This window comes from Neomonachus schauinslandi, chromosome 16 (assembly GCF_002201575.2).
Source record: "Neomonachus schauinslandi chromosome 16, ASM220157v2, whole genome shotgun sequence".
Classification (NCBI taxonomy): Eukaryota; Metazoa; Chordata; class Mammalia; order Carnivora; family Phocidae; genus Neomonachus; species Neomonachus schauinslandi.
Genome location: NC_058418.1, coordinates 56,326,876 through 56,349,062, shown reverse-complemented (window position 1 = coordinate 56,349,062; position 22,187 = coordinate 56,326,876). Strand labels below are relative to the sequence as shown.

Here is a 22,187-nt window from a genome sequence, read left to right as displayed (position 1 = left end):
ACAGTAGGTGATATCACTGCCCCTGTTTTACAGAGGGAGGTGGTGAGGAACAGAGAGTTTAAGAGATTTTCTCTAGGACACACAGCTAGTAAGCCCTGAGCTGGAAGCTGAACCCTGGGCCGCCCGGCACATGTCCCTCTTTTGAGAGGTGACAACACTCCATGGAGCCCCTAGCCCATCCCCTCGCCCTTCCTGGCGGCTGGACCCCGGCGGTGGGGGCTGAGGTTTCTCGGGCTGCCAGAGCCCTGTCTCTCCGTACACACGGCCGGTGGCCAGGACCAGGTCACCACTCCCCTGGGAGGACGTCAGCCAGCCCCGGTGGAGGTAGGTGGACACGGGTCTGGCTCGCTCCCTGGGGCCGGCCCCGCCGACTTGTGTGCCTGGCCCTTCCTGGCCCAGCAAGCCCCGCAGGATCACCTCCATGGGCTTCTCCTCGCCCCACTGGCCCTTCCTGACGTGACCCCACACACAAACTCCTGACAGTCCATCCTTGTTTCTGGCTCTGCTCCTGGGCGTATCTCCAGCGGGATCCTGCCCGGCTCCTCGGGAATGGCAGTCCACGCCAGTTAGCTGCTGAGTGTTGGCCCAGCGCTGTTCGACGCCGCTTTCGTGCGCTAACACGGCCCTCACAAGCAGCCTGCAGGTGGGAGAACTGAGGCGTGGGGACCCTCCTAACCTGCCCCCATTCCCTCAGCTACAGCCGTGCCCGGCCCCACAGAAACCATAACCGAGGGCCTGATCTGTTCTCCTGTCTCCTGTTCTCTCCAACACGTTTTGGCAGAGGCCTCACGTCGGCGGTGACAGCGAGGAAGGTGGCCCAGCCTCACCCCGAGAGGTAAGGAGCAGAAGGAAGGGAGGGGTCAGGGAAACACCCCATCAGGCTCTCACCCCCGCCAAGAAGCTCGCCTCTGCTGGGGACGGGCTCACACAGTGACACCCCAGCCTCACGCCCTGGCTGGGGATCAGTATTCCCAAGGGAAGGGCCACGTTCTGAAGAAGGTGAGTGTCCACGACCAGGCACCCACCGTGGGGTGAGGGAAGGGTCTACCTGTCCGGGGCTCAAGGAACCAGGGCTTCCGGGGAGGGGGCAGAAAATACGTTTCAACAAAGTGTAGGCGGGATGCGTAGCAAAGAAGATGCTTCTGCTCCCTCCTCGCCCCACCCAGTGGTTTCCAGACATGGCTGCTAGCTCCGTGGCGCTCCTGTCATGGAGAGGTGGGGACCCTGCCCATGCTCCTCAGCCTGGGCGGCCTGTGACTGCTTCAACCAATGGAGCGTGACACAAGTCACTCTAAACGGTGTTGAGGCTGGTCAACAAACACCGTCCAGCGTCCCCTGTGTCCCCCGGACTGCCCTGGGGCTGCCATGTTGTGAGGAAGCCCCAGCTACACGGAGACTCCACGTGTGGCCCCAGCTGCGCCCGGCCTCCCAGCCCCCCCCCCCCCCCCCCGCCCCGGGCCCCGGCGCGTGGGTGAAAAGGCCTCCGCCTGATTCCCCCCCCCCCCCCCACCGTGTGAGCCTTCCCAGCGGCCCCCCCCCCCCGATTTGTGGAACAGGAGGAAAGCCAACTCCATTGCGTCCTGTCTAAATTGTGACCCGCAAAATCCATGAGCAAAATGTAAGTTTGAGGGTGGTGTGGGGGGGGCGGCCCCCCATCCCTGGCAGCCCCCATCCAGATGGAAAGGCAGCCCAAGCAGGACAGAAATACTATGCACGCTTTCCTCCTGACGCCTGAAGTTGGTCGGGCCGCATGAGGCCCCGCGTACCCACAGACAGCTCGCAAGGCACGTCAGATCAAGTAAGTGTGGAAAATGCCCGCTCCAGTGAGTTTCTTACCATGAGCGAGAACTCGAATGTGCCCATGCCCAAGAGGAAGATGGAGGTGAGTAGGTGAAGACGTTTACTGCTTCCCCCTGCTTTTAGTAAAAACAGCCCTACTTTCCACTGAGAAGCCACCCCTCCTCCTCCCTCAGCCCACTGAGCTGTTAAAATTACAGTTATTAGTTATAGATCATTCTTTAGAAAGAATTTCCAAATATTTCTGAGTAGTTTGAGTTGCAAAACTTTCTCTTGTGGAGAGTCTGAATCACTCACACAAATAACTTTTTCCTGCTTCCCAGCATGGCTGCTGTGTGGAGTAGGTGTCTCAGGAACAGCCAGGGGTGCCTGCCCACAGCCCCTTCCGGGAGGACTCCCCTAGGACCCCAGGCCCGACAGATCCTGGGGATGCTTACCCCAGGAGGTCAGCATCTTCATCCATCTGGACATTACAAAGGAAAACCAAAATTTTCCATCCCAGATGGATTTTGCAAAAGTTAGTGTACCAAGGGGCAATCGCTCAGCAAGTGACAGTTGAAATAGCTTCACTTGCGTAAATGTTTCTAGAATACGAAGAGTGAAGGCCACTTGTCTGACCAAGTGTCTCATGAGCCGAGTCCCACTGGCTGCCCTTGGGTCCCAGAAGCTACTTGTCCAGAGGAGGCCCCACGTCCCAAGGGTCAGGTCATCTCTGGGGCCCTAACAGCATTTTCCGAACTCCTGGCTATTCCTGTGGCCTCTTGTCCCTGAGCCCCGCCCGTCCCTGAGCCCCGCCCTCCGCAGATGAGAGCACCCCAGCCTCCCTCCTCTCCTTCAAGAAGCTCAGGGGGCAGGGTCTGCCAAAGGTCTGCACAGGAGTGCTGAGCTCTGGGAAGAAGTAGACTCCCTCAAGTTCCCACATTTGGCCCTGAATCCACAAGCAGAAAAGGGTTTGCTGATAAACAAAGTTTCTGCTTGCGACATGCGGGAATTAGTGTGACTCATGAGATGTCTAAGAAAGCCAGCGATTGGCCAACGGCCGCCTCTCCTGGGGTTTAGCCAGCCGGGGGCTGAAGCCCTGCAGCCAGGCATGGTCAGAAAGCCTCTCACACTCAGCTGTCCCGGGCCACGAATGGCCACAGGCCACTGTCCACGGGGACATGCCTGCCTTCCCTCATCTCTGCATGGAGGACTAGACAGTCCCAGTGCCCGTTGCCTGTAGGTGGAGCATGGTGGGGAACCTCCCCTGGGTTGGCTGGGGTCTGGGCCCCCTTGAAACTGACTTGTCCCGGGTTGTTCAACAGGTACGTCCCATGAAGCAACCTCCACGATGACCAGTCTGGGATCCCCTAAGGACCCAGCGCAGTGAGTACGTCTATGAATGGAGAGATGCACGTCCCCATCACGTGCAGCTGACCAACCAGGGGGGTCCCAGCACCTTCCAGGGCAGGCCTATCCCCACCAACCTCCTCCTCCCTCCACACTCCTCACAAAACATACGAAGGGACCCCTGCACTTTCAGAAAAACTTAGCATGCCCTTTTTCTCCAGAAGGTTCTCTATCATCTGCAAGCCTCTCTACTTTTTTGCTGCTGTTTTGGGGATGAGTGAAAAACAAGCAAAAAATCCTTAAACTCACAGTGCAGCACTGTTTAATTCCCCCTAAATGAGGAAAGATTTTACAGTGACTTAAAAGACAGAGCATGAATCAGCTTTTAAAAGGGCATTTTAATAAAGAACAAAAAAGATTAATATACGTTTTAAGTGGGTACAAAAATAAATATTCATTTAGCATATTCAAGATGTATGTTTTACCATTTGTTTGAGCTAGACACCAAAACCCACTGTTCGGACACAATTTCAGAAAACAGATCTGTTATCCTTAACAATGTGATGCTGCCTTTGTTGGCCAAAGAAGAAAAGCCACTTTTGCTGAATTTCCCTATACTTTCAGGTGGATTCAAACACAGCGCAAGGGACCTACGATGACAAAGTCTTGCTCCGTCATCTTCACGGACACGGACGCGGGGAATGTTGACCAGGGGTTCTTGGGCTTGGATTTTAAATTAGACTCATGGTTACGAAGCTGCCAGGAGGCAATCCTGTTCCCCAAACCCCAGCTTCTCCCTCTTCGCGAAGTGCACCTTGACAGGTAAGGCCCCTTCCTGCCCTTTCAGGTGAGACTGAGCCAGGGCCGGTGGTGGCCAGGCTGGTTATGAAGGAGAAATGGGGCAAGGATCCTTCTCCCCACCCCCCAGAGCGTGGAAGGAGAGCCCCCAGCCCTGCCTGGGGTCCCCACTGAGCGTGGAGCTGGCTCCGGGGCCCACGGCACACACCTCTGCCTGTCTTGGCACATCACCCCGGACACAGGGAAGAGGTACCCCAACTGAGCAAAATACCTTTTTTCCCCCCAGAAAAACATGTTGAGGTGCTTTTTAATCGTGAAAGTGTTTTTGGAGCCATTGTGGAGAGGTGTCGTGTGCACCGGACGGCCAGCAGGAAGGCTGACCTGCCTCTGCCATTCTGACACACGTGGGGTAGTGAATGCGTCATCTCTGCTAGCGAACAGCCTAAGTTCTTCGGGGGCTAAAACTGGGACTTCTCCCGTCGGGAGTCTCACTACAGGACTCTGTTGAACAGTAGAATGGGGTATGGCCCACGGCCACCTTGAACCTCAAGGAGTCCTAGGGCGGGGGAAGGCATTGTCCCTGCCGCCATCCACCCCAGGACTGGGGTGGTGAGGACAGGTGCTGGCGACATCCTCTCCGATACGCCCGAGCCACGGCCACTCCCCCCCTCCCCCCACCGCCTGGGCTCTGGGCTCGCTGAATGGAAGGCACAAAATGCTTGTACAATCTACCATTACTTTTTGAATTTGTGGCTTATAGCCTGCTCACTTTATAAAAAAAAAAAAAATCAAAGCAGTTTACAATAGGACAAGTAAAAGTATGCGTATTTTTAAAACAGGTCAAAACCATTTAGCAAGAAGAAAAGAGCAAGGGATCTGGGAATGATTTAATTATAGAAATGAAAATTTTAGCTCTAAGATTCCTGGCAGTAAGGCCCACAGGGAAGATTTTCGTGGTGTGAAGGTGAGGACACACCAGTTCATCTGGTGCTGGACACGCCCGCCTGGCAGGAAATCCAAGGCAGGGTGTCCACTCCTCTAACAAGCCTGGCGTTTTGCTTTCTCTTGCTGAAGGGAGACTGTTATCTAAGTATTTCGGCATCTTAACACGTTAAAAAAAAAAAGATACTCCACATCGATCAAGCGTATGAAATCATGAATCTATCGCTCTAACACAAAGTAGAGACAAAAAGCAGCCGTGTTCTGATAAGTTATCTTCTCCAAATCTTTTTCCAGGAAGCAGCTATGAGCTAGTAAAATTGAAGGGTAAGTCTTTGGAAATATCCATTATCCCCAAATGCTGAAAAGAATCTAGCAACTAATGATAATTAGGGGAAATAAATGTTTGAATCACAGGTTATAGTTACAGCATCCAGGTCATTTTTTAAGAGTCGAGTCATGGTTCTCCTGTTCAGGTATAAAGGTCAAGTCCTCAGGGAACGCCCTTACTGAATTAAGAGCCGAGTGAAGCATCCCGCCCCAGGTCACAGGAATCCACATCCTTAAATAATTACAACAGTAATTGTAATAATGAAGCACGAGGTGTAGGCAGGACAGGGTGCCCTAGAGAGAGGCTTAAACGGTGATCTGTTGGTTTTCTCTGAAAAAAGGTCTCTGGTGTGAGGCGCAGATGTCTGGAAACATCCGGAAGACCTGGTCTGGCTGGGGCTCCTCAAGAGGCTGCACCAGGGAGCCGGCGCTGCAGCTCTTCCCCGCTTCTTCCACCAGCTGCCGGACGTAGAGCTGCTCGATCTAGAGGGACGGGCACAGGTCAGACGTGGAGGTGGGACAGTCTCGGACCCTGGCCAGATTCTCTGATTACCCAAAGTGCTGAGAACCTCCACATGAGTCCCAGATAGGCAGGTGCAAGGGAAGGGCAAGTGGTATTGCTGCAAAGTCTACAGTCCCAACCTGGTAGCCAGTGTTCAGAATTCCACCATTAGAGTTTCATTCCTGTGACTAGATTAAATAAGGGCTTGAAAAGTCTATTCTGTCTCTCAGACCTTGAGGCAATTAAACCTTGCTAGAAAGGGGGTTTTGACTTAAGGCAGGGGGAGAACACAGATTGTTACAGGCGGCGAGAATCCACGAGCCCCACGTGGAGGTCTCCCTCGGGCCTGCCTCTGTCCACAGGTGGAGTCCCCCGGTCCCTGCTGCCTGTTCTCCAGCCCAAGTATAAACGGAGTCCCGAGGAGTGGGCCGGGAGATCTTACCTGCACGAGAATGAGTTTGGAGCGCAAGGGGGTCATATCTGGAAACTCTTCTCCGAAGCACAGCACCACCCTGCCGTCGGGAAGCCGGCTCTGGTTGTTATAGAACTGCTGCAGCTCTGGGAGGACACGGGGAGGGGGAGCTGACCACCGCTCCCGGCCTCCTTCCCCTGCACCCCTGAGCTCACGCACCGCACCTCGCCCCCCTCTACAGCGCCGCTTCTCCAGGGAAGCCGCCCCCACTCCCTGGGAGTTCTCAGGCCGGGTGGCAGGAGACCTGCCCCGAGCTGGTGCTGTTCCAGGTGCAGAGCGCGCTGGGGCCACAGCAGAGAGCCGGCGCCGCGATGCAGCTGGTCTGATTGCAGCGACCCTGGCCGCCTAGGAGCAGCACCCAGGCCCCGCAGAGGCACAGAGCGGTTCCCCAGGGTTGCTGGGCAGGCAAGCACAGAGCTGGACCGGAACCGGGGGCCCCCCCCGCCCCTCCACGGGCCCCATCACACGGAGAAGGCTCGGGGCAGCACGCCGACGGCGGCACCCACCTCGGAAGAACTGGCTGGTGTCGAAGACCTTGACCACCTCGTCGCGCTCCAGCTTGTTGGGCCGGTCCTTGCAGAGCACGGCGTTGCCACTGCAGAACACGCGACCCTGGCACAGCCGCTTGACCAGCACGCCCTGCCGGCTGCTGTGCAGGAGCACGCCGCGCTCCAGGTGCCCGAACAGCTTCCGCGTCACCTGCCGCTGCCGCTCGCTCGGGATGGCGTCCGCCGGCGGGAAGCGCACCAGCTCCAGGCCCTCAGGGCCGTACAGCTTGGCGCCCGGCAGGCCCGGCTGGCCCAGGGACAGGCGGCAGCCCTCGGGGCAGGTGGTGGTGGTCTGGCCCACTAGCTTGCCCCCGTAGTAGAAGCTGATGACCATCTGGGAGAAGGCTGCGGGCGGGAGGGGCACCGGTCAGGGGCTGCAGGGCCTCTCGCCGCAGGGAAGGGGGGGGCGGGTTCAGTTCTCGAGTGCCTGGGGCCTCTGGGCATTCGGGGAAGTTCATGCACCCTTCTAGAAAGCATTTTTTTTGTTTTAAGCAAGCATGAATATACAGAATTACTAAGGAAACCAATGACTCAATCACCACAGCGCACTCCATTCTCCTGGTGAAGGTCACGATGACCTGTACAATGTAAAAGTTCGTAAACTCGCTCCACCTCCCTGATCCTGCTGAGACTCCTCTACGCTGTCCTGTAATACGCACTGCACGTACGCCACGCCACGTATTTTTACGTGCTACGTAACCTAGGGGCCTGCTCCCGAATTCATCACCGACGCAAATGCAAGATTCGAATTCCAGGGCAGGGTAAACAAAGATGCGATCCTTTTCTTGACAAATGCAGAGTCTCCTTGGGGTTCCGCGGATTTCAAATGGTGAATGTCTACAAAACCCTTCATCTACACCTACTCTCGCGAGTCTGAAAAACGTTCAAATTAAGTCAGCGTCTCCCCGCACGTGCTACACTGAGGGACTGAGGAGGGCGGTGGTGCCACGACATTCTCTCAGGCTCTGATCACCTCCAGAAGCCCCGGCTTGGTGCTGGTGGATCCTTAAAACCAACTCTGGGCAAACTCCTTAAAGGGAGAAAATGGGTCTCTGAGCCTCGGGCAGCTGGTGCCATGGGGCCAGAATTCTGAAGAGTGCGGCTGGTCCTTGGGCCCTTCCCACCGGGCTCTGCTTAAGCATCGTTTGCTCAGGGGCGCCTGGGGGGCTCAGCGGGTGAAGAGTCTGCCTTCGGCTCAGCTCATGATCCCAGGGTGCTGGGATCGAGCCCCGCATCGGGCTCCCTGCTCCGCGGGGAAGCCTGCTTCTCCCTCTGCCCCTCCCCTGCTTGTGCATGTGTCTCTCTCTAACAAATCTTTTAAAAAATCATTTGCTCAATCGAATGATGAGACGCCCCGCCGCCATTCACAGGCTCCATTTTCTCCCATGTTCGAGTTAAGTAGCATTCTGGAATCATGCCGGGTTGGGAGCTCAGGTGTCCCAATCCAATTCACTTATGTGACATGTGGGAATACTGAGGCCCAGGTGGGGTGGCCGGGAAAGGGCAGCACCAGCATGTGACCTCGCGCCCTGTTACACCCGGTTCACCATCCCGCCCACCATGCTGGGTCTGTGACATCTGCAAAATCGGGAAAATGCAAAAATGTGGAAAGCCAGCCCGGCGGGGCTGACACACCCCCCTTTCCTTCACTCCAGAACAATCCTGAGCTTTGTCCCAGAGGACTATCACCACTCCGCACCTTTGCCCTGTCGCTGCTTTGTCCCAGAGGACTATCACCACTCCGCACCTTTGCCCTGTCGTCCTCCGAGCAGTGCCTCGCGGCCAGGAGAACCGGCTGCTTCCAAGGGAGCTCCCCAGATGCCCGCGCAAGGCTGTCCCGGGGCCCCGGAACCACAGGGCAGCGTAGCTGGGGGCAGGTTCAAGCTGGCAGGGCCTGAGCGAGGACCACTGCCCCGGACAGGTGAGCCACGGAGGAAAAGCCACCACCGGGGCCTTCCGCAAGTCTCAGCAGCCCTCCGCCACCTGTCCTGCCCCCCAACAGCCACCCGCCAACCGGGGGACGATCCTGGGAGCACAGGCACCCTGACCTGGGAGCCCAGTTGTGCGACCAGGGGCAAGCAACTTCACCGCTCTGTGCCTCGGTTTCCCCATCAGCAGAGAGAACAGTGGCACGCACCTCCTCCGGCGGCTGAGGATGGCACGAGCTCATGTTTGCACTTAGCACACGTGAGCATCCCACGAGCAGCTCCGACTAGATACAGCAGGATTAACAGGACCAGACACTGGCTGTGTACGTGAGACTCCTGAAGTTCCAAATCCTAATTCCGGGTCTCTGCAGTAGATACCACCTAGGAGCATTTAATCCTCACAACGGCCCTGAGGCAGAGGTGACTGTTACAGGTAAGGAAACAGGTGTAGACGGGCTAAGGCGTCTGCTCGGACGGCATGACTGCTGAGTGGGGGACACTGGATTCCCTCGTCCCCAGCAGACCGGCTCTGCCTCTGGGGTCCTCAGCACAGCGCCCCGCTGTCCGAGTTCAGCCCCTGCCTTCACCCCCGAACGTCATGAACACAGCCACGGGCGCATCTGGATCTGCCAGCACAATGGGGCGTCAACGCAGCTTTGTGGTCAGCATTTCACTCGGGAAGGCTTCACATAAAAACCTAGACTTCTGGGCGCCTGGGTGGCTCAGTTGGTTAAGCGGCTGCCTTCAGCTCAGGTCAGGATCCTGCAGTCCCGGGATCGAGTCCCGTATCGGGCTCCCTGCTCAGCAGGGGGTCTGCTGCTCCCTCTGACCCTCCCCCCTCTCGGGCTGTCTCTCACTCTCTCCCCCAAATAAATAAATAAAATTTTAAAAAACAAACAAACCTAGACTTCCGATCTCTCCAGAAAAATGGGGAAATCAAGCCCGGCGGCATCTGAAGGCCGTGGCGTCCAGCCTCCCTGCCACCCTTCACCCGCCCAGTCACTCATCACCTCGTCCCTGTGGCGCTGAGAACCGGGGGCCCCTGCTGTTGATTTATTTGCACAGGTGGAGGGTGACCGGAACAGGGGTACCCAAGTCCACAACTTCTAGAAGAGCGTGTTAGGCTTTTCCTCGCATGAGGCAGTGCTACGGGTTGCTTCACCCGCTGTGTGCTGGGACGGGGCAACCGAGCACACTTCCTCCTCGCCCAGAGGCCTCGGCCCTGCCCCCCGGCTCCCCTCCTGCCCCCAGAAAGCACCGGTCAGCAGACTGCGCCGGCCGCAGCCCAGCGCTGACTAGGTCAGAGGCCTGGCCCCGCGAGCCAGGGCCTCCCGGAAGAGACAGCCAGGTGCCTGGCTCTGACCCCGGCCACCTGCTTACCAGCTGGGTGACCTTGACCAGCGACTGAACCTCTAAGTCTGGGTTCCCCCCTCTGTGACAGGCCCCAGCGTGCAGGACAGCTCTGTGGCAACACAGTGCTAGGAACAGGAACACCGCTTCTCTGTGTCGTCTTCTTGCCTCCACCGCCCCAAACACCCGTCCCATGAGGGCCTTGGCCCAGACACCTCCAAGCCCCATTTCCTCCTCTGCACCAAGAGACCTCCGGTCCCCCAGACCTAACGTTCTGTGGGTCCAGCCTGATGAGTCAGGCTGTTCACTTCTCATAGAACTGACAGCTGTTGGGGAAGACAGCGGCTTCCTTCACTCCAAGGCCCCATCTGGGAGCTGGAATGCAAATTCCAGGAGCCACTGTCAGGACGTCGGAGCCCCCAACATAAGTAGACAAAAATGTACCAGAGGCCACCTCGGACCATAAGGGGCAGGAGCATGGATGGGACAGCCCAAAGCCATGTCCCAGCTCTGCAGCCCACGGCTGTGTGACCCAGGGCTTCTGAGCCTATGGGAGGAGCAAGAGCACGTCTCCATGGGTGATGGGGAGTACGAGACGCGGACATTAAAGTCTCAGCACTGATCCTGGCACCTAGTCAGCATTCAGTAATGCCAGCCACCACCATCATCCCCATCATCATCCCCACCACCATCTCCATCATCCCCATCATCTCCATCCTCCCCATCATCATCCCCACCACCATCTCCATCATCCCCATCATCATCCCCACCACCATCTCCATCATCCCCATCATCATCTCCATCATCCCCATCATCATCTCCATCATCCCCATCATCTCCATCATCCCCATCATCAACACCAGGAGCAGCAGCACCATCCCCATCATCATCATCCCATCATCAACATTAATTAGTATCATTATCATTACGAACTTGAGTGTGGAAGAGAGTAAAAGAAATGGATACTCATGACAGACACTGGTGACGTTTGTTGACCAATGACGTCCCTACCAGGAACTTTTAATGACACTCCATTTAATCCTCACCACACTCTAGTGAGGTTCTGAGTGGCTCAAATCACTCTGCCTGGGGTCACACAAGAGGGGCAGAGCTGGGCCCGAGCTGTCCCCAGGCTCTTCTCCTGCAAGGTTATGCAGAAAGAGCTCTTTGGATCTATTTGCTGGTCCAATCCGAGAAGAACCTCAAAAAGGCCGGCCCCTCGCTTGCTCCAAAAGCAAACAGTGAGGCAGAGGAATCAGGGTCCTGACTTCTGACACCAGATCGGCTCGTCCACCCACCTATGCAAGCCCACACAGGTCCTCTGAGCTCTGCCTTCAAAGCGCACCCATGTCCCACCTGCCAGCACGGCCCCGCGCGGCCCAGCACAGCCCCATACCTGAATGGTGCACGTCGTAGGCAGTGTAGCCCGTCACCAGCGGCAAGCCTGCCGAGAAAGCGAAAGGCAGATTCAGACCCAGTCATGTGGGGAACCAACCCAGATGCTCCCTCTCCAGAAGTTTCTTTAAAAGCCACACATGGTGTGCTCCTGAGTTCCTGCCACAGGCTTCTGCTGAATTTGGGAATCCCCCCGCCCCAGCACGGTAACCCACATTTCGTAAACCAGACCTCAATTCAACCAGGAAAGAGGGGGAGGAAACGTTCTGTGCTGTGGGATTTTTGACCAATGGTCAGTGTGATGCTCTGGGGTCCCACTTCCTCCCACCCAAGGCCCTGCTCCCGAAGTATCATGGGACTGCATGCCCACCATCCCGGCCTTGTCTCCAGAGAGGGACCTGGGGCCCGAGCTAGCTTTTCCCGAGGTGTCACCACAGTGCAGGGAGAGGGGGCTTGCCCAGGGCCCCGGAGGCCAAACTGCCACCTGACAGCCTGGCAACCTCTGAAGCCAGCTGAGCCAGAGTCACCTCCCAGTCTCCCATGGGGGAACAGTAGGGGAAAGAGCCCGAGGGAGGAGGCACAGCAATCCGTGCGCGCAGAGGAGAGTTGTTTGAGTGGGAAGGTGGGGGGAGGCATCAGAAGCTGATAAATGCGTGATGTCTCCTTCGGCCCCCGTGATCCCCCGGGACAAGGTCCTGGGGTCTCCATCAGACGAGAGGACTGAGACTTGAATAAGTTACACAACCCCCGCCCATGGGATTCAAATCCAGGGCTCCCAGTGAGCCATTGCACCATCCTGGCCCTGGGCCCCCTCCTCTCCTGATGCCCTTGGCTCCCCATGGCTCTGAGGGGTCCCTGATGTCCTAGGAGAGTGGCTGGCAGGCCCACGTGGCAAGCTTGAGTGTGGCCGAAAGCCCGTCTCCCCTCTGGTCTGGGAGGGGTTTGCCACCGCCCCTCCCTCCCCTCCGACCCTCCCAGGAGCCCAGGCGGCACGCAGAGCCCTCCCGGGGGAAGGGTCCGTGTGCCCTCCTAAGAGGCAGTGGTGAAGGGGGCTTAGTTACCTTCAATAAGATAGGGATCACTGTAGTTCCACGGCCCGTGACCCCCCACTGCCTGAAGGCAGAAAGGGGGTGAGCGCCACGCCCCCCGCTCCCTCATGTGGGGCAAGCCCGGAGGCCCATCCTCACCTGCGCCAGACTGCTGCATCCACCACTCCGGGAGGAGCTGGTTCCTGCAGGCCTCTGGCGGGGAGGGGCTCCGTTTGACCACCCCCATGTAATCGTCCACGGAAGGCTGTAGGAACAGGGCGAGAGAAGAGCGGTGGTCACTGGGCTTCCAGAGTGGGACTCCGGTGTTTGTAGAGATGAACGGTTTAGACTTAACCAAAGACATACTGTCACCTTTATCCCAAGACAAAAGGAAAGTTTTACTTCTCATCATGAAGGATCCAAGACAAACCCACCGGGCTTAGCGATCAAACCATGTGCCTGAGTGATTAGCCTCTGCAGGACCCCTAATAAGTTTATGGCCTTTTTTGTGAAACCGCCTGTCGCAAAACAGAACGGCCAGGTCATCCAGCTGCCCCGGTGCCCCGGAGAGGCAGAAGGTTCCGGGACACCAGTGAACAGTGACACTGGACAGACTCTGCCATGACTTAGCGCGTCCTCCTTCCCTCTCCACGTCCGGACTTCCGAGCTCTGGCCTATTCCTGAACGGATGCTGATACCTCTGATTTGCCAATATTTTGAACTCTGCGTTTCTTGGGAATCCCGGTGTGCCAACCCAACCACCTCACTCTCTTCGCTGAGTCAGCAGAAAAGCCCTGCAGGGAGACGGGATGTTGCTGGAGATGAGAGTCCAGGAATTCACTCGGTCAGCTGCCAGAGACCACCCAGAAACTCAGCATCTGCCACCTGCACAAAACTCAGGCCGCTGAGAGGAGGCTGCGTTTTGTTATCTGCATCCTCGGACGCCGCGCTACTCCTAAAAATTCCGCTACTGCCACATGAGTATTAGGAAGGATTTCTATAGCACCCACACCACCTTTTATGAGGACTGTGTGCAGTGATTTCAGCTATGCTAAGCCCACCTAGTCAGAGCCATACACACAGAGGTAAGAGGCGGACGGTAATAGGGTATCTGTAGAGCTAAAAGGGGCATCCAAAACCCCACCCATTTTGCCTAAGGAGACCCCACTAAGCCTTTACTTAGAGCCTATGAACTGAGTGAGTTTACATACAATTCTCATGGGCTGATCACCCTCCTCCCAGCGGCAGATTCTAAGATAGGCAGCCTGCCCACTGGGAGCTTCGTAAGGACCCCCCCAAGCCGCGTGGGGAGTTTACATTTTGTTCAGTGCAGCCCACCGAAGAAGCCAAGGGATTCCGTGATGCATTTTCTAAGACTGCCATTCAAAACGTTTAAAATAGGATACGTTTATAGCTGGAGCACAGAGCAGGGAGCCCAGTCCCGGCCCTGGGATGAAGCTGGGGAACCAGGGGAAGGGGCTGGCCAGACGGCGGGGGCTGGCCAGACGGCGGAGGCCGGCCTCGCCTTGCACCCCGGGGCCGGGGGGTGGAGGTGCCGCATCCTGAGAGCGCCCAGGGCTCGGGACGCCTCAGCAAGGCAGGTGCGATGCCGCTCCTCCCCAAGACCCTCGCAGCTTCCGCGGCCGGGGCCACTCTGGCCAGGCTGCCCACTCACCTCCTTGATGAGCTCGTCGATTTCGGATCGCCCGCACTCCATCTCGGGGATCTCGCTCACGCAGCCAGGAGTCGCCATGCCCAATTTGCCTGCGGAAAATCGGGCAGACGCGTGACACACGGCACTGAGCCCACCACAGCCGTCATCGGGGCTGGAATCGAGTCGGCTCTTTGGTTTGGGGTTTTTTTAATGCTGAGTTGAAGGAAATAAAAGTCAGTCGGTGTCTTCACCGGTTTGGAAAAGGCCTAGAAATTATTTCCCGTGCTGCCTCAGTTGTCTGAGTGGCCAAGTCAAAGGGAGAAGTCGGTTTTGTTGTTTCTAACACTCAGAGGACGAGGACGGCCATGTGGCTCATCCCCATTTGCTGAGCTGGAAAAGGACTGCCCACCAGACACCCTTCACGCCAGGCATTCACCACCCATATGGGTTACATTCACAAGCTGGGCTATTCAAAGACACTCAAAAGATTTCCTGGCAAAATGTGTGTGCAGATTGGAGTCATTTTTTAAAGTTAATTGACAGGAAATGTCTTTGTGGCCTTTCCAAATATACAGCACGCATCTGTGCACAAACCAGACGTGAGTGCGCCCAGCACACCAGGAAGGCTGGCTCCATCGGGCACGGCCTCCAGGCACAGAGCGGCCCCACGGCAAGCCCCCCACCCCAGGCTCATTTCCTCCCCGCCCCCACCCCCAGGTCAGAGATCTGCCTTATCAAGGGATCCGTGTGCCGTGTCTTATAACCAACAGGCACCTAACTGACCCATGGCTCCATCCCAACTGAATCTCAATTCTACTTAGACTCAAGAATTCGCTAGAAGCTGCGGATGGGGGAAGTAGGGAGTAGAGGGGGCACCCCCGAGCGAAGCTTGCAAACCACTGAAGTACAGAGCAGAGTGAGTCCATTTAGACACTATGCAAATGCAGTGTCCCTCTGCCCCCTGAGAACCAGCTTCTTCTGTAACACCCACCCTGGCAGGTGATCCTGGCTGCACCCCACGCTGTAAACAAGCTGGGCTCACCTGTCAGTTCAAGCTCGGCCGATCCTGGGGGTGGGGGGAACCAAGAGAAACTCCTCCACTCCCTCAAATCACAGTTCATTTGGTGTTGATGAAAAATTATCCAGAACTTGGAGGTGAGGGGGAGACATGCAGGGCTGGCCTTTCAGAGCCCTCCCAGAGCATTACCTAGGAGGCCTCCCTGTCAAGGGCGAGGCCTCCCTGTCAAGGTCGTCAGGTTCTCCAGGGAAAGGTCAGTTAGTTTGACTAACTGCTGACAGGTTCTGACTCAGTCAAATTAGGTGCTAATTTATACAGAGTGAAGCTACAAATGACCGGCACCTCTGACAACCCCCAAACTCTGGGTACACGCCAGGGACAGGACATCCAGCGGCTGGGCTCGCGGACCGAGTGTCACCCGAGCCTCACATTCTCTATCCCACCGTCTCTGTCCTTACGCTGGCTCCCTTGGGGAGGAGTTAAATGACTCTCCGACCCAGGCTCACTATAGATTTGGGACAGTCACAATTTTAACTTTTCTTTTTTCAATTCTCTGTGGACATTTTCATTCAACCCCCCCCCCAGTGGGAAGAGATCAAATCGAGAACATCTGCACAGCCCCGGAGAGTTGCTGAGGGCTCTATTTCTTTCAGGCTCCCTAGATGACTAAAGAGCTTGGAAGAAGCAAGGGATTTGGCTGCAGGGGTCTAACTGCTACATCTAATGGCTAAGGGATGTGTTAAAAGAATGTTCTCAACCCCTGACGATAACGAGCTTTCGTGTCCAGGCCAGCTCTGATCCGCACAGAGCACCCCACTTTCGCAAAGGTTTCTGATGCCAGACCAGAGGTCACTGCCTCCCGGTCCATGAGCCATGTCCGACCAGGGCACGGCAGCAGGGCCGTGGTATGTGAGGCAGGTTTGGGCGGCTCCTGCTTTCATCTCCTCGTGAATGCTCTGTCGGGATTTTAGAGCTGGAAGGCCCATCCGGAATCCTCACTTCCCGGACTTCCCAAATAACGATCAGGATCTAACCACGTGCCGAGGCGTTTATCTGATCTCTGGCCATGAGGCCAATGGTGCCATCGTCCTCCACTGCATTCAAGAACGTTACCCTCCCCCCGCTTCGTCCACCTGACTGTCCCCTAGCCTCCTCTGGGCATTGTTAGAACAGAAGGAACACCTCACCCACCTTGCCCAGGCCACTTGCCCCTGCCCAACCCCGTGACTGCGCCTCAGGGAGGCCCCACCACCAGACCCTGGTCTGACAGCGGTGAGCAGCTTCCCCACCCTTTCCTCCCACGGGCGCCACCTCCCACTCAACTGGAAGCTGCCACTTGGCCAGCGGATGGTGGCCGAGGTCAGGGGAAAGAGCTCTCGGTATCTGCTTACACAGAGGAGAGGACAGTCGGCTAACCACTCGCCCAGATGTCCCCCCCAGACCCAGGCAGACTCTGCTGGGCTCAGTGCCCGGCACGGATAGTTACATTTTTGCTCTTCCTCGGGGACGATGCGGTAAACTTTGTATGGCTCAGAAATGTCCAGCTGGGACCGGTCTGTCACTTCCTCAAAATCTGGGCTCTTGTTCAAAGCACAGCGTAGCCTCGTCTTCCAAGTGGCTGGTTCAGCTTTGTCCCCTTCCTTAAATTTCCCTTTGAAAACTGCCCAGGCCTGAAGGAAAAGAAAGCAGCACATGAAATGCGAGGCCAGCCCCGTCCCACCCCGACCATGGGTATCCATGGCCACGGTCCCGACCGGCGCGTTCTCACCGTCCTGCCGCCTCTGGCTACGAGCTCACATTCAGGGACTTTCAGGACTCAGGGGTCTCCGTCTCGGAAAGACCCGGGCCTTCCGGGCCGGGAAGGGGCCCCCCCCCGCCCCCCCCCCCCCCCCCCCCCCCCCCCGCCAGGGCCACCCAGCCAAGCCAGAAGCCAGCCCCTGCCTGTGGCTCCTCCCCACACACACATCTTGGACCTGCCTCTTGGCGAATCCTTCCCTGGACCAGGGGGCCAGGAGGAGCCTGAGGCCAACTAGCACAAAGAGGAAGTAGCACACGGTTTCACTAGAATGTTCAAAACAAAGAACAATTTGTTGCTTTTTCAAATCAACCCCTAGCCAAAATTTACCATGAAAAGGGAACATTTGCAAGAAGTCTGAATGTGGTCATCCACTGCCCTGCTACTTTTAATAGAAATTTTGTTTTGCATTTTGGCATTTATTCTAACCTTCCCCGCCCCACCCCCAGGGCCCTGTTTAAAAGGCAATGAAATGTTTTCTGTCTGTTGGTTTTCCACAGCTGTTCCTAACCTCTCCAAACCTTACAGTCTCAACTAGGACCAGACGCTCAAAGCTGGAAACCTACAAAAGCCACAACGCAGAAGGGGGCAGAACTGAAAAAGAAAAATTCAGACGAACACGTGGATGAGCAGTTTCAAGATTTCGAAATTGGAATCCAGACACAACAACGAGGGGGTCAGGGCTGTCAGGTGAAAACCTTCAGCCTTGGGCTAAATCAGACGCACCTGCCAGCCTCCGTGAGCACGAGGTCTGGAGGGAATCCTCACCCCACTCAGGAGGACGCAAGTCTTCCCAAGGTGACCCAGTCGGGGGTTAAACACCACGCCCTGACCGTCAGCCCAGTGGAGTTCCCCTACAGCCAGGGTCCTCAAGGTCAATGCCCGCAACAGCGCCCAGGGGGCTCGTGAAATGCAGATCCCTGGGCCCCCCCCAGGAGTCTCCTTCAGTAAGCAGGGCTTAGTCTGGGAATCTGCATCTGCAGCCAGCGTCTCAGAGACTGGCAGGTGACCAGGGGGCCACATGTGCAGGAACTCCGTGACACCCCCAGCCCCTGGGACAAGACCTCACACTCTTCTGCTGGCGCGCTGAGCTGAGCCTGGGCGCTGCTGCGGGAGGGGAACAGGAGAATGTTCCTCCTGGGGCACACGAGCATCACCCCTTTCTCTGACTCAGACACAAACTCCCCTCTCAAGTAAATGGCCTCTGGTCCCTCCTGATCGTTGTTCAGTGTTTTTTTTAACGGCATCACAGACCAGGCTTGGATTTACTTTTTTCAAGGAAGGTGAACCATGTACACATTGAACAGTAATTTCCAATTTTTATTAGGTTAAATCCGAGTTTCTCCACCTCAGCACTCTTGCTATTTGGGGTTGGACCGTACTTTGGGGGTGGAGGCCGTCCTGTGTGTGGCTGAAAGTCTAAAAGCATCCCTGGCCTTGACCCACCGGAGGCCAGCAAACAATCAAACTGTCTCCAGACATGGCCAAGTGCGCCCGGGGAGGCAACGTTGCAACACGCTCCCCCACCCCCCGCTGCGAACCCCTGGTTAATCCACATTATACACGGACGCTGAAGACCATGGGTTTCGAGGCAATGTTAGGACCAGCTAGTTTTTATCCAGACCTGCAGGGCCTACAGTCCTATCACTCATCAGAGGGTCACACTCACCTGTGAAGCAAGCCAGAACATCCTAGCGCAAAGCGGGGCACCGTGGTCAGGAGGCGCCCTGGGTGGGCATCAGAGGTACCTTGCTTCCAGCCCTGCCCTGAGCCTTTTCATGGGCTCTCTGGCCGGCTCTAAAAGATCAGCTTAGCTGGGTAATCTCTCAAGACCCTTCTCGAGCTACCACCAGACAGAACGGAGCGATTCTGAGGCCCGTGGGCAGTCTCCACCCCCAACCCATGCCTCCCGCCCCTGGGCGCTCATCAGCGGCCAGCAGTAAACCTGGGACCACAAAGTCTTCCTGATTTCATGTCACTGTCTCATCTTGTGTTTTCTTTCCTTGACAGCCTACTGAATTTGAAATATCTGTGCTATGAAGTCTGTTCTAATTCATTTAGGCCGGCCACAATGCTGGTCAGTGAGAGAAACAACCCTCAGCTTTACGAAAAGGAGGCAGAATACTTTTTTAAAAACAAGTACGAGTGGATAAGAGAGCCTCGGGATACGCAAGGATGGTACAACATGAGCTCAGCCTCTTCCAATCCCCCTCTCCGGCCTGCACCACGAGGCAGGCCGCACAATCACAGCTGCGGGCGATGAAGAATTCTCTGGTATAAATGGCTTCTTACGCTCCACTAACTGTTTTTTAAAGGTTTTCTTTGAATGTTCCAAACCAAAGGTTCTCTACTTAACCAGAAACCCCATAAGTCTCTTGGCCCAGCACAGGTGCGTTCGGGCGCCGCGGGGAGACACCCTCAGAGGATGGGCGCCAGCTGGCGTGGCCCAGCAGAGCACCACGTGGGTCCTTCCCTGTTTCTCCCCAGCGTGCCGCCCTCCCGGTGGCCGCCAGCCCTGGGGGGCGCCCACGTCTCCCTCCCACCCCGCTTCTGCTGAGATTGTGGGCCCCTCTCAGATTGCCACACTGAACGGCTTCGTAATGAACGGAAGCATTGGGAATCTTGCACATTTTTCTCAACGCTGTTGAAACGGCCATGAGGCGCATTGCATAAGACATATAAATCTGGGGCTTTATTTCTTTATCCCCAGAGCCTAAGTTGAAACAGGGCGCAGGGTGAAGGGAGAGGCCTGGCACAGCCACCAGGGACCACAGCCAGGGACATGCAGCCTACTGGTCGGGCCCCTACTCCCCTCCCGGAGAGGTCTCAGTGATGGTCACCCGGAAACCGGGCCCTCAGCACCCCAGGCATCCGCCTAAATCTGCTGGTCCTGGCCACGGTCAGCAACCGGCGTGGGTCCCAGTGGGGAGGGGGAGGGGTGCTGCCGTACATGCTCCGGGGCCCAGGACGGCCCCACCAGAAGGAACTATCTGGCCCGAGACGTCAACAGTGCTAAGGTTGAGGAGCTCTGGTCTGTAGCCATCTATAACCTCGAATTCCCAGCAGACCCAGTGGACCCTGGGCACTGTTTACATTCGGCTGGAGTCTCTCGCAGGAGAGATTCACCACGATGCCAAAGGCAAACCCTCTACAAGACAGGAGTCCACAGCACCGCCCAGAATGGTAAAGCAGCTGTACCAGTGTCCAGGCTCCTGATGGGGAGAAATCTGCTGGACACTCGGGCGACACGGGGCCCCTGGAAGGCGAGTGAGGGCGAACTGTCCGCATGGGCCCACTTTTCTGGACGAGAGCCAGTAACTGACAGCAGTCTCCCAAAGAGATCTGGGACCCCGGATCAGAGATGGAACAGAACTGCTGAAATGGGGAGCCCCGCTGCCAACACCACAGAGAACCAAAGGGCCGACAGGCCTCTGAAGCCGGCTGTGACCTACGTGCACCCCACTCCGGGGCCAAGGCATGATCTTCTGTCCTTTGTGTTTGGTCGGGCCAGAGGACGGTCATACCCAGCTCAGCATCCTGTGCTGCCCTGGGGTCCCCCCTGTGCTCCCGCCCTCACCTCGGTCTGGGGTCCGATTCCCACCCTTCCACAACTCCGCCTGCCCCGCCCTCCCCCATCCTCACCCGCTCTCCCCTGCCCAGACCCCAAAGGCCCACAGAACAAGGGGGGCTCTGAGTCAGCCACCTGAGCTGTGTCCCTTTGCCGACACAGAAGCCTGGGCTCACCCTGACCTCAGGATCCAAATCTCCCAGGGTGGGGGGCCTCAGAGAAGCCTGCAGGTGACGACGACCCACAGGGGACCCTGAGAGCCCAGCTGGGCTGCCCTGGCTCCCATTCCTCTGCCTGAACGTAGGAATAATGGCAAGTAACCCGCGCTTATCAAGACTGCTTAGGGCTGGGAGCAGGGCTCCTGGTCGGGCTGCTGGGCTCCTGGTCGGGCTGCTGGACTCCATCGCCCAGGAGCTGTGAGATCTTGGACAAGTCACTTCCCCCTCGGTGCCTGCAAGGAGCAAGAGGAGCAGTGCCTACCACATCAGACTGTGTGGGCCGGGCCTGGCACAGAGCAAGTTCTCACCCAGCACCGGTGGTAAACAGCAAGCCTCTCCGTGCTTGGGTACTTCTTATTCGCACGGGAAGGAAGACTATTTTTAGACATCTGCTGCAGGTTCAGGGCACCCCACATGACCCGGCCCCGGAAGCAATGACAGATGGTGTCTCTCTCATCCGAGCTGACCCTACGCTGCCAGGCAGAAGTAATAACTTCGAAAGGACAGACTTACACCCTTCCTAGAATTCGTAATGGAATTGAGACGGCAGCCCAGGGGATAAAGGTTTCCATCTCAGGGCCTTGGAGAAGTCTTCTCGCTCTCTGATTGTTAGTCCCCGTGCAAAAGACATGGTAGCGTAGCTGGGGAAAGTGCCCTCCATCTCCCCGTCATGATAACGCCAAACAATACCCCACTGACCTCGAAGTAACTCGGTCATGCAATAGATGTAAAATCACCTAGGATATTTGGTGGAGACCCATTCGGCACTCGATCAATGTTTGTTTAAAAAAAACTAGATTAGGGGGCGCCTGGGTGGCTCAGTCGTTAAGCGTCTGCCTTCGGCTCAGCTCATGGTCCCAGAGTCCCGGGATCGAGCCCCGAGCTCCCTGCTCAGCGGGAAGCCTGCTTCTCCCTCCCCAACTCCCCCTGCTTGTGTTCCCTCTCTCGCTGTCTTTGTCAAATAAATACATAAAATCTTAAAAAAAAAAAAAAACTGGATTAAGTTTCAAGCAAATAAGAAAGATGCCACTCAACACCTGCATGGGCCTGGAGAGAAGACAGACACCACTGGTGCTGAACTCAGGGGGTTCGAGTCTGTACCTTAAAAATGGATGCATCCACTTCCTGATTATAATCTTGTTTGCCGGCGTGTTTCCAAGGGATCCGGAACATGCTCTTCTCATCATTTTCCCAAATCAGCCCTGGGTACATGTTGCTGTCGATTTGCTCGATCAGCCACTGCCGAAGCCTCCGGCCACCATTCCGGTCACACATCCTTGGAGAGAAAAGAGCACGTTCTGTGATATTACAGATATTATCTCATTAATCACAGCACCCCGCGTACTTGAGAGCCAAGAACTGCCAACACGAAAATCAGAGGGCTGCAACACAGGTCCCAGCCTCGCAGAAACCCTGGGACCCTGGGCCACCTGCCGTGGGAAGACCGTGCCTCCCCTGGGCCTCAAAAACCCCTGAACACTGAGAGCTCCCCGGGAAATCTGCCACTGCCCCGCACCA

The 22,187-nt window shown here is 56.6% G+C and overlaps 1 protein-coding gene across 1 annotated transcript; it reads right to left on the bottom strand.

Moving 5' to 3' along the window:
• Positions 1-4,876: 4,876 nt before the first annotated feature.
• IRF8 (interferon regulatory factor 8) lies at positions 4,877-21,944 on the bottom strand. The gene is made up of 8 exons (XM_021702502.1): positions 21,771-21,944; positions 16,575-16,758; positions 14,092-14,180; positions 12,576-12,681; positions 11,390-11,437; positions 6,674-7,060; positions 6,138-6,253; positions 4,877-5,676 (listed from the first exon to the last, which is right to left on the bottom strand). Exons 1-8 carry the CDS (start codon positions 21,942-21,944, stop codon positions 5,500-5,502), a joined length of 1,281 nt encoding a protein of 426 aa, XP_021558177.1. The 3' UTR covers positions 4,877-5,499.
• Between the last annotated feature and the right edge of the window lie 243 nt (positions 21,945-22,187).